The 12,456-nt window shown below is 39.2% G+C and overlaps 1 protein-coding gene across 1 annotated transcript in view; it reads left to right on the top strand.

Moving 5' to 3' along the window:
* The first annotated feature begins 1,717 nt into the window (after positions 1 to 1,717).
* Positions 1,718 to 12,456, top strand: part of Abcb5 (ATP binding cassette subfamily B member 5) — a 125,727-nt gene continuing 114,988 nt past the window's right edge. The window contains exons 1-4 of the mRNA XM_036205663.1: positions 1,718 to 1,779; positions 2,763 to 2,836; positions 6,567 to 6,624; positions 11,784 to 11,934. Coding sequence (XP_036061556.1) covers positions 2,784 to 2,836; positions 6,567 to 6,624; positions 11,784 to 11,934 — 262 coding nt within the window. The 5' untranslated portion in view covers positions 1,718 to 1,779; positions 2,763 to 2,783. The remainder of the gene's footprint in view (positions 1,780 to 2,762; positions 2,837 to 6,566; positions 6,625 to 11,783; positions 11,935 to 12,456) is intronic.

The following is a 12,456-nucleotide window of genomic DNA, read 5'->3' as shown; positions in this document are numbered from 1 at the left end:
AGTACCAAAGCATGACAGGTGTCAGTGAGGACAAAAGAAATGGGAACATCTGTGTCTTGCTTCTGCACATGTAAAGTGACACTATGTCCACGAGAATAAGAATGGCAAGCCTTCAAAAACATAAACACGGAATATGTTCCAACTATTCTGCTTCCAGATTCATGAAGTGAAGTGAAAGATAATTCAAATAGAAATATAGTATGAATCTTAAAGGTACTTGTTAATAAAATCAAATCTGAGGCCAGTTATTGGGGTGAATGCTGGAAGGTCAGAGACAGAAGAAGCCACAGTTTCCTCACCTTGCCTGTTCCTCAGTCAGCTGGTCTTGTTTCCTCAGACTGCAAGCTTCTGAGTCCTTATCTGAATGGGTCTCAGCTGAACTGTTGCTCCAAAGCCTAAAAACCTAACCAGCCAAAATGCTTCTAGTTTCTGGTCTTCACACCTTATATAATCTTTCTCTTTCTGCTTCCACTCCCTGGGATTAAAGGGAGTGTCACCATGCCTAGCTGTTTCCAATGTGGCTTTGAACTCAGAGATCCAGAGGTATTTCTGTCTCTGAAATGCTAGGATTAAAGGCATGTGCTACCACTCCCTATCCTCATGTTTAATATTGTGGCCGTCCTGTTCTCTGACCCCAGATAAGTTTATTTCGGGGAACACACAATATTTCGGGGACACAATACTACCACATAGAAACATAAATGAAATGTCCACAGCAGTATTATTCATAAGAGCCCAGAGGGGGAATATGCACACAAGGGAATTCAATTCTGATAAAGAGCTGAACCGTGAAACACATTAAGTGAAAAATGCCAAACATAAAAAGAATCAGACATTGTCAGATGCCTTTCTTTGAGGTGACTTAAAGAGGGAAAGTCATGGAAGCAGGAAGAGCTTATCAAAAACTGGACATAGGAAGAGTTATTACTCAGTGGATACACAATTCATTTTGGGAGGATAAACCTCATTTGCAGATGGCTAGTTATGCTGGTTACACAACATCACATAGGAACCTGATGTCACTGACCTTGAACTCTGCACTTAAAATGCTTAAAATGTGAAGATTATATTATGTATATTTTGACACAACCAAAAGATTTAAATTTCTGCATTTCCATTAATGTCTCCCATAACACCTAGCAGCTAATTCAGGGACACACTGAGTTATAAGACTATTGTATGGTTGGGGAAGATGATATTATAAGCTCCTCTGGATACTTGTAACTAATAATTGGTTCATCATAGAAACTCATATTTTGCAAGTAATTTATAAAGGAGTAAGTAAGACATATAATATAGCAAGGTAATAGATTTGTAAGGTAGGTCAAATGTTGTTCACCATAATACAAATATGAACCAACAGCAAACACAGGACATCCTAGGGAGCAGCATAATCTGTGCCTTACATGGACTGTTACTAATACCTATTCTGTCAATGTGCTGCTGATGTACCAGAGAAATTTATTTATTCAGCTATTTTAAAAGGTATTCTGTAACTAAACATCAGAAACTAGGTGTGGAGTCATTGAAGATTGTTTTCAAAGAGTACTCATTACACTCAATGGCTTCTCTTTGCTCATGTTGTTTCCAAGATCAACATCATGTGAAGAACACCATGTGCTTTGCATGGAAATTCATCACTGATTATATCAGACATTACAGCTGTCTGACCAGAATACAAGGTTGGCTAAGCACAATCACTAAAGAGAAGTTATTTGTTGAAGAGAAAGCCACACATGAGTTTTGTGTAAATGGACAACGGATCATGCTCTTACCAAGGTGAGATTTAATATGACTTCTTATTATGAATGTGTGGGTTTTATTATTATAATAATTGGTTTTATAAAACATAAATGATATTTACCAACTATTTTATGATTTTTGTTTCATCACTTTTCTTACGTATATATTAAATTAGAGATACTATAATGTCACTATGGCAAGTGTCAGTATCTAATTTACTCACTATTATGAATGAATACATTTGTCTCACACCTCTTTCTTGGTGCTGCATTCCTTTCTAACTCATTAGGACACAATAATTCATTAAGATTCCCACTATCTGAAAGCATATTAGCAGTGCCATATGCTTTGGTACCATTTAGTTAATTAGTAATTCCACTCTACAGGTTACACCCATATCTTTAGCATCATCTCAGTACAGGATGATATGCTATATGCCCTAACAAATGAGATTAATCATCAGCATATTTCGTTGTTTTGTTGTTGTTGTTGTTTTGTTTTTTGTTTGTTTGTTTGTTTTCTGAGACAGGGTTTCTCTGTGTAGCTTTGTGCCTTTCCTGGAACTCACTTGATAGCCCAGGCTGGCCTCTAACTCACAGAGATCCGCCTGGCTCTGCCTCCCGAGTACTGGGATTAAAGGCGTGTGCCATCACCGCCCAGCAATCATGAGCATATTTCATCAGTAGTGAAATAATAATTCATGGACACAGTGGTGATCTTAGGACAAGTATCACTCGGTGGAAGAATATGTTGTGTTTTAATGCAGGTCTAATGATGAATAGGTTTTCAAAATATTCTGGAGCTGGAGTCACACATGGCTGTAAGCCACCCAAAGTGTGTGCTGGGAACAGGACTCTGATCCTCTAGAAGAGTGGTTCATGCTCCCAACCACTGATCAATCCCTCCAGCCCCTGAAATTTATTGGTTTTTTTTTTTTTAAAGATTGCCACTGTACGCCAATCAAGTGAAAATTTTCACCTACTCATGCTATTATTAAAATTACTATTATTTTATTTCAGAAGAATCAAATTATAAATAATATGGCACATTCTGAAAGAGCAGAAGGGATGCAAGAAAGTAATCAGAGATATGGGTAAGCTTCCATTAAAGCCACAATTTTTCCTGAAATATCAAACATACATTATTCCTTTCACAGCTGTCACAAAAAAAAAAAAACTATTCTTTTCAAAATTCACACTGTTTGCATTTTGCTGTACTTTAATATAAGTGTTATCACCACTAATATATTACAACTGCTTCCACATTGGTTTCAAGATAGGGAATTTCGACAGGAATTGTTAGGTTAGGACTTCAGATAACACCCCTTCTGAATTCCTTGTGGCAGAATATACAGTAAAGATGACTGCATAATTTCCTTTCAGCATTGATGGACCCTTGATTCCATGTGGTACATTCATTTTCACTAAACAGATGCCTTTGTGCCTATGTACAGTATACTGTTTTCTATAGCCAGAATGCATTTCTGTAGAGTTACAAAAGAGAAAGAGTTTTAAGTCCTATTTTCACTTTTTCCATAACTACAGGCTGTATTTGGATACATGTTCTGTATAACTGGAGAGCAATTCCCTAGCTCACGTAGTTTTTTTAACACATCTCCAGAAAAGAATCTCCCACCATTTTAGCAATTTCAACACTCAGTCACCACCTACCCTAGTCAGCCTACTCTATCACATGAGTGTAACTTTCATTTCACATAAAAATGAGACCATGCAATATAGTGCCCTCTAGATTCATATATGTTTTCATATGTGATATAAACCTTTCATATGTGATATAAATACTGAGAGGGATGGGACATGCCTGTACTCCTAATATTAGGAAGGCTGAGGTAGGAAGATCTGAAGGCCAACCTGGGCTACAGAGCAAACCTCTATCTCAAAAGAAAGAGAGCGACAAACAGAGAGACACAGAGAAAGACAGAGACAGACAGACAGAAGGAGAGACAGAGACAGAGAAAGACAGACACAGAGAGAGATGACTTAGTGTGTACTGCTCTTTCAGAGGACCCAAGTTGTATTTCCAGCACCCACACAGCATAGTTCACAACTACCTGCCAGTTCCAGGAGATCCAACACCTACTTCACACCTCCATGAGAAACTGCACACACATGTACATTCAAACACACACTTAAAAACTAAAATTTAACTTTAAAAAATTAAAGAATAAGGAATAATGGTTTAGCAGTTAAGAGCACTTACTACTCTTGCAAAGGACCCACATTTACCAACTACCAAGTTAGATATTCCACCATAGGTAGATTTATAGTAATAAAAATTAGACCCATGTTTGGTTTCCAGTATGCACCTGATGATTTATAACCATTCATAACTCCAGTGCCAAGGAATCTTATTTTTTTTTCTGACCTCTATGGACCCACACACCTCACATGATACACATACAGGCAAGATATGCATACACATTAAATGAATCTTTAAAATATAAATAAACATAAAATAAGAAGGCTGGCTATTATTGTACTGTGTATCAAAAGCCCCATATTTGTTATATATCCACTGGTGGGCATTTTGGTTTTTACTAGTATCAATACTCATGCACTAAACATGGATGTGCAGACAACTCTTCGGCATATTGATTATAATTCTTTTCAAGGCATACTTGTAGTAGGATCACTTGGTTATTCTATTTTTAATGGGGTGTTTTATATTTATGTTTATTATTTTCAATTATGTGTATGAGTGTGTCTGCATGTGAGGTGCCTTGTGGGGGTGACAGAGGTCAGATCCCTTAGAGGGATCCAAGGAAACAGCCTGTGGCAAGGATTAAGGGTTGGATTGGGTGATTTTGAAAAGCGGGATTCCTGCAATAAGGCTCTGGCCTCAAAATCTGGGCAAGATTCTGATGACATAGGTAGGCATGGCTCAGTTGACGATAGGAACCAAATGTGGGTGCTTTATATGTGGGCCAAATAAAGTTAATTACTGAATCACTGACTTACCTCGGCTTGCAGCCAAGCAGAGAGCACACGGGGCCTGTGAGTGGCGACCCTGATGACCTCGCTGTACAGGGTGCCCAACCCTCTGCACCTGCGATTGGCAGCCGCTGAGCGGGAGCCAGCCTGGGGCTCCTCTCACTCTGGCACAGAGGAAACTGTCGTAAACTGACATAAACACTGTGAAGGTCAGGGGGAAGGAAATGGTCTCCCTCAAATGAAATTTAATCTAGTGACAAAAGCTGAAGTCAGCCGTAGGGAAAGGGCTTTACTGTTTCAAAGCACTGGGGTTTTGTTTGTTTGTTGTTTCGTCTATGCCTCCTCCGGACACTTGGCCTGTACATAAATTAACCATTAACCTGCGGCAGGAGAAGGGACACAGAAATTCATCACAGCGACAAAAAGTTACACAGCTTGTCATCCATGAAGGCTGACAGAACAGTACGTTCCAAAGCTGGAGAGAAGACGTGAAAGGGCATCTTTGCGACTGCCTACCTGTTCCCTTCTTTAAATGTGTTACGTGTTTCAGAATTGTGCTTGTTTGATAGGAAGTCAATGTACAAAAGTCTCATGTTGCAGTCCGGTGTCCTCCAAATGTGAACTAAGATACTTTCAAAGGGAGAACAAAATTCAGAGTATCCCACAAAATGCACCCAACAGAATTCCGTTCTTGTGAAGATCACAACGACTCTGAGACATTGTATTAGAGAAGGCTGGATTTTTTTTTTTTTTTTAATCCGCCACTTCACGCTTAGGATGCTACTGTCTTAAAGGAAACAAGGACAGGTGGTAGTGAGGGTGTGAAGCAGCGGCCTCCTTGTGTGCTGTTGGTAGGAGCGTGCTGGAAACTATGCGGCCTTCCTCAAAAATTTAAAAACAGGGCCAGAGAAGTGTCTCAGTGGGTAAAACTGCATGCTGGGCAAAACTGGTGCCCTCAGTTCAATCCCTGGATCCTACAGTAGAATGAGAGAACTCCCAAAAATTATCCTCTGCCTCCATCCACGTGCTATGGCACACACACACACACACACACACACACACACACACACACAATTAATTAATTAATTAATTAATTAATTAATTAAAAATCTTTTAATTAAAAGCATGATTGGTGTATGATTTAGCAACTCTGCTTCTAGACACATACCCAGAAGTTTGAAAGCAGAGTGTATATTCATAGTCATAGAAGCATTGTTGGCAATGGGCAAAGTGTGTGCTGACTGATTCGAAAAGGTAACAGGAAAGGGTCAGTAAGAATAGCAATCTGCCTTAAAATGGGGGATGGAGAATTCTGATAGGCTGCAACATGGAGGAAACTCAAAGTTATCCTGCTAGTGAGTAATTCCAAAATGAGCCTTGGAGACTTTATGCCAATCACAAAAGGGAAAGCACTGTATGATTTCATAGGATGAGACATCTCAGGTTGTCAGGTTCATAGAGGCAAGAAACAGAATGGTGGCTGAGGGAAGAGGACAAGGAGAGGTGTTCAAGAGGCACGAGGAATCAGTATTGCAGAGTAAAAGGAGTTCTGTGGATAGTGTGAAGGGTGCTTTCAATGCCCTCATTGTCACTTAAAATGGTTACAACAATTGCATATGCTATGTATATTTTAACACAATTTAAACTTTTTCACTCCAGATGTATTCATTTCTATACAGAGAACCACTGCCCATATCCAGTGACTTCTTTAAAAAATTTGTACTCCCTGTCATTAAATCTGCTTTTGAAATTTAACAATATGTATAAATTTGCTGCCAAAGGTAATATTTTGCACTTTGGCAAAATGTTAATTGGAGAATTTTACAAATTATGTTCATACCATACCTTTTCCATCTCATATTTATTTTTCAGACCTTCACAAGAACAACTGCCGAAAGCAAGAAATCGAGCTGTTGGACCTATTGAGATAGTAAGCCAAACAGGGACGCAAGTGTGTGCATTAGAAATTGTGGGAATCAGCAGTGTGGCCCACGCCTTTAATCCTAGCACTCAGGAGGCAGAGGCAGGCAGATCTCTATGAGTTCAAGACCAGCCTGGGCTACAGAGCCAGTTCCAGGACAGACTCCAAAGCTACACCGAGAAACCCTGTCTCGAAAAACCAAAAAAAAAAGAAAGAAAGAAATTGTAGGAATTGACAAAAGCACATGGGATGCTCACATTTGTTTGGTAATTCACAACCTCTATGTGGGAAAAAAAATGGGAAAATAGAAAGGGATTCATTCTAGTGACTGTCACAGTCAGTGTTCTATGCTGTGAAGGGACACCATAGCCAAGACAGCTCTTACAAAAGACAGCATTTAACTGTGGGCTAGCTTACAGTTTCAGAGGGTGAGTCCATTATCTTCATGGCAAGGGAACATAACAACAGGGAGCATAGCAGCAGGCAGGAATGGTGTTGGAGTGGTAGTTGGGAGCTATGTCCTGATCCACAGGCAGAGAGAGAAGAGACACTGGCCCTGGTGTGGGCCTTTGAAACCTTAAAGTCCACCCTAGTGACACCCTTCCTCCAACACGGCCTCTAACCCTTCTAACCCTTTCAAACAGTTCCACTCCCTGGTGACTAAGCATTCAAATATATGAGTCTATAGGGGTCATTCTTACTCAAACCACCACAATGATCGTCCAAATGACAAAATAAAAATCATCTCAAAGTTCCACCATAAGAGATAAGAAAAACATGCAGTATCTACACAGCTTTCTAGCAGCATAAAGTTCTGGGCATGAATACTACCAGAGATTGCTCAACAACATGGGCAGTTATGCATGACATTTGCTATGTTTACATTGGGAAAAGTTCTGATATATATGCATTAATGTATATTGCTAGTACACAAGTCCTTTTTTCAAATAGCCTTTTTACATTTAAAAAATTTTTATAATATCATATATGCATACAGTGAATTTTTATCAAATCAGCCCCTAATTCCCTCTCCTTCTATCTTTCCCATATTCCATCCCACCACTGTTCCTTTCCACCCTCATGTGCCCTTTTATAACAATCCACTGAGTCCACTTGGTGCTGCAAGTATGTGTGTGGATGTAAGGCTATCTATTGGAGTATGGGTAGACTTCTAGGGGTATCATCCCTGAAGAAAACTAACTCTTCCATACCCAGAAGCCATCAATTAACAATAGCCCTGTTAGGAACAGCACTTCATGGACCTCTCCTGAATCCATGCTGGGATTGTGTCTGGCTTGATCCTGTCAGGTTTTGTGCATGCTGTCCCAAACACTGTGAGTTCATGTGTGCCATAGCCTTGTCATGTCTGTAAAATACTGTCCTCTGGATGTTTAATACTATATCTTTTTAGAATGTTTCTCCTTCCTCTTCCACAATAATCCCCTTGATATAGGTGCCCTACTTGGAGTTAAGCATTCCTCAGTCTCTTATTCTCATCATATTGGCCAGTGGTGGGTTACTTACTATATTAATTACCATGTACTTTAAAAAGAAGTTTCTCTGATGAGAGTTGAGAAATGCACTAATCTATGGGAATACATATAGAACTTGGGGGTCATATTCATTTATCAGAATTACACTATTAGGTTCTGCCCTAGAGTCTGCAACCTACCAAGCCATTGGATTTTGCTCAGTTGACAATATCAGGCATGAGTTACATCTTGTAGAGCAGGCCTTAAATCCAATCAGAAAGTGGCTGGCTATGTCCATGATGTTTGTGCCATTAATGCACCATAAGACATATCTTGCCAAGCCAGTTGTTACTGAAGCTCACAGGGTTTACAGTTGGGTGAGACTGTTGATTACTTTTCTCCCCCAGTAGCTGGAATTGCACCTTCTAGCACTCTGAAAGCTAGTTTGACATGATTAAGCTTTCAATAGAGCAAAAAGCATTAAGTGGAGTAGGTGGATGAGAGGGCAGGGTAGAAGAGAAAATATTGAGAAGGGATAATTTAACACTAAAGGCTTCTGAAACACCATATGGAAACCTACTATTGTAGAAGCTTGTGTGTGTGTGTGTCTGTACATATATGTGTGTGTGTATATAATATGTATGTACATATACATGTGTTTGTATATAATGTGTGTTTATAAAAAGAGTTCAAATTGAGTTACCCTACAATATGGGGACAATGCCTCCCCAGGGAGGCATAGGCTATCAAATAAAAAGCCCAGTGCCTGGAATATGGTGCCTCTTTTCATATTATTGGTCATTGGAGTCCCACAAACCTCCCCCAAGTATTACAGGACATTGGCATTGCTCTCAGTTTCCCTCCAGAACTTAATACTAAAATCCTATTGCTGAATTCCACATACTTGAGTTATATGACACGCAGAAGTAAAGCTGGTACAAAAAGCTTTTAAATAATTATTATGTAAATCCGATCTGTCAGAAAACATACCAACACATATATTTGGAGTTATGTTCAAAGAACACTGTAGTGGTGGTTTGAATAGGTATGGCCCCCAGACTCATGTGTTTGAATGCTTGGCCCATTAGGAGGTGTGACCTTGTTGGAGTAGGTATGGCCTTGTTAGAGGAAGTGTGTCACTGTGCAGGTGGGCTTTGAGGTCTCATATATGCTCAAGCCACAACCAGTGTGACTGTCTCCTGCTGCTTGTGGATCAATATGTTGAACTCTCAGCTCCTTCGCCAGCACCATATCTGCCTGTTCACCAACTGTGCTTCCTGCCATGATGATAATGAACTAAACCTCTGAAACATTAAGCCAATCCCCATTAAATGTCTTGCTTTATAATAGTACCCATGGTCATAATGTTTGTTCACAGTGTTGTGCCCAGGTTGCAAGACCACCACAGAGCCGATATCTGATGCATGCACACAGAGGTTTTTTAATAACAAAACAAGCAAGCCCGGGACTTGGTTGGCGTGTCCAACATCCAACATAGCAGTTGGAGGAGGACAGCCCAAGCACTCACCTTAAGGGGTTTATATAGGAAAGGTTTGCATGCAGCTTGGATTGGACGAGGGGGATGGGGGTGAGGTAGTTCTTTGAAGTTACTGGCTGAACTATAAGCATGAGGTTACTGATGACTAACAGGATTCAGGGTATATACAGAGACATAAATTTTTTTACTCCAAATGTCCTGCTTTTGTTGAACCCAGGATATATACATTCAGATTTATTGTTCCAGTTCTACTCTCTTCTGAGTTCAACTTCTGGTCATTTGAGCCCATTACTCCCCATATCTTGTTTTGTCAAGTCCAGGATACATAGATTTATTGTCCCAGCCTTATAAGTTCAACTTCTGGTCACTTCTAAAACTGCTGGTAGGCAAATACTGTTGGCTACTGATTTTTCCCTTTCAGCAGCAATAGAACCTGTCATGCATATCTTCCTAGCAATCTACCCCTCAACACTAATCTCTTTGCTTAGTTGTCAGTGACATAACCACTGTTATAGTTTGGTTTCTGTCGATGTGATAAATGTCATGACCAAAAACAACTTGGAGAGAAAAGAGTTTATTTCAGTCTACATGTACAATCCATCATCAAGGGAAGCCAGAGCAGGAGCTCAATGCAGAAGCTTGAAATAGAAACCAGGAAGGTTCGTTCTCAGACTCATGTTCATATAACTTATTTAATAACCCAGGCCCACCTGCGTAGGGAAGGTAGTACCCACAGTTGACTGAGCGCTCCTACATTAATTATCAATCAAGCAAATACCCCCACAGGCATGCCTGCAGGACATGCTGATGGACGCAATTCTTCAGTTGAGATTTCCTCTTCCCAGGTGTCTCAAGTTGACAACCAAAACTATCTGTAATAGCAAAACATACATGAAACAACTTCTGACTATTTCAAAAGTTAAAACCTAGGAACTATCAAAATGTGCATAACTTTATCAACAAGACAACACACCCCCAAACACATGCACATGTGGACAACATTATAGATTTAGTAGTATATGGTGTGTGTGTGTGTTTATGCATGTGAGCATGCATGTGTTATAATAATAAATATTATTCATGTGTTAATAATAAATCATTATTGTCTCTTGTTTACAAGTTAGGTATTGCTTGGAGGCAAATTTAATGTAAGGAACTTTAAAAATATCAAAACTATAATTCATTACATTCTTACCAGCAGGATGTTTACAGTATGTATATGTGTAACAATAATAATTATAGAAGAGATTATGAATTCAAGAGGGACTTGGGGTAACATGAGACAACTTGGAGAGGGGAGAGAAAGGGGAGAGAATTACATAAATGAAATATATCCATATATGAAATTCTCAAAATTTTTAATCTAAAAAATAAAATAGCACACTATGTTAGTGAAAGACATGGGAGCAGACACGTATTTATCATATGTATCGCTGAAAGAAATGCAATGGCAGTTACTTCATAATTACTGCTGAGCTATTGCAATGAGTGAACAAAAATTACAGTTTTGCATACACACAGCATGTACTAAGCCTGCCTGGCACTATTCAAATCTAATGCAGTTCAGCATACTTTACATTTGAATCCTCCTCTCTGGGCATAAGTGGTTTTAGATTGGTATTGTGGGGACTTGTTACAAGACAGAGCAGTCAATGTTTGGCTTTCAGGCCTCCGTCTTACTACAAACATCCCTGTAAATCATTATTGTCTCTTGTTTACAAGTTAGGTATTGCTTGGAGGCAAATTTAACGTAAGGCACTTTAAAAATATCAAAAATATAATTCATTACATTCTTACCAGCAGGATGTTTACAGTTAGTGATGGCAATGCGACAATGTTGATGAATGAAAATTTGTTGATTGTCTTTTCATCAAGTCCCTTATAACAATCCATTTCAAATAGAAGCTTCAGAATCATGTCCACATGGGATCCGACGTATATTTTTGTATAGTTTGTATTGTTTGTGCTGATTTGTTTTTCAGCCCCTCTTCAAACCTTGCTGTGAATCTTTAAGAGTTAAGACTGAGTGCTTGTTTGTTTCCTTTTTACTATATAGATAAAAGCATGACCATGGTTTTATAATTGATTTAATCTCATAATCAGTTCATTAGATAACATTTGCTTTGTGGAAAGAGCTATAGGTTGGCAGTTTTGCTTGAGTTTTACAACAGCAACATTTCCATGTTTTGTTTTCTCAGTTCCGCTTTGCTGACAATCTGGACATTGCCCTCATGACCCTGGGAATACTAGCATCCATACTAAATGGAGCCACTGTTCCCTTAATGTCTCTGGTTTTAGGAGAAATTAGTGACCATCTTATTAATGGATGCCTACTCCAAACTAACAGAAGTAAGTTCAAGTTCTTTCTGTATTATGGGGCACTCAAACATATTAAATACAGTAATCAGACATTGATCTTGTAGATCATTATAAAACAATATTTGTATAATATATACTTAAGTCTATGTTACTTGATACTAAATGACCAAAGTCTGTATTAGAGCTCTTCAGAAAAATCAGCAATCAACAGTAAGATGTGTGTCTGCGAAGATACATAAGGGTTGTGGAAAGAGAGAGAAAAAGGAAAAGTAAGAGAGAAGGGAGAGAGGGCAAGAGTAAGTGGGGGCAGAAAAGAACAAAGGGGGAAAAAGAGAGAGGGGAGGGGACAAGGAGAGATGGAGGAGCAAGGGGGAGGGAGGGGGAAAGAACTGGTTTACACTATGGACATATTCACCTACAGACACGTGTGACTACACACACACACAAACACACTTGCTGCTTTTGCAGAGAATGTGGGTTCAGTTCCCAGCACCCACAGTTCCAGGGGATCTGATGCCCTCTTCTCATTTCCATGGGTATATGATGTACATA

Source organism: Onychomys torridus, chromosome 14, assembly GCF_903995425.1.
Source record: "Onychomys torridus chromosome 14, mOncTor1.1, whole genome shotgun sequence".
NCBI lineage: Eukaryota > Metazoa > Chordata > Mammalia > Rodentia > Cricetidae > Onychomys > Onychomys torridus.
The sequence above is the reverse complement of the archived record's forward strand: the minus strand, read 5'-3'. Positions and strand labels throughout refer to the sequence as shown.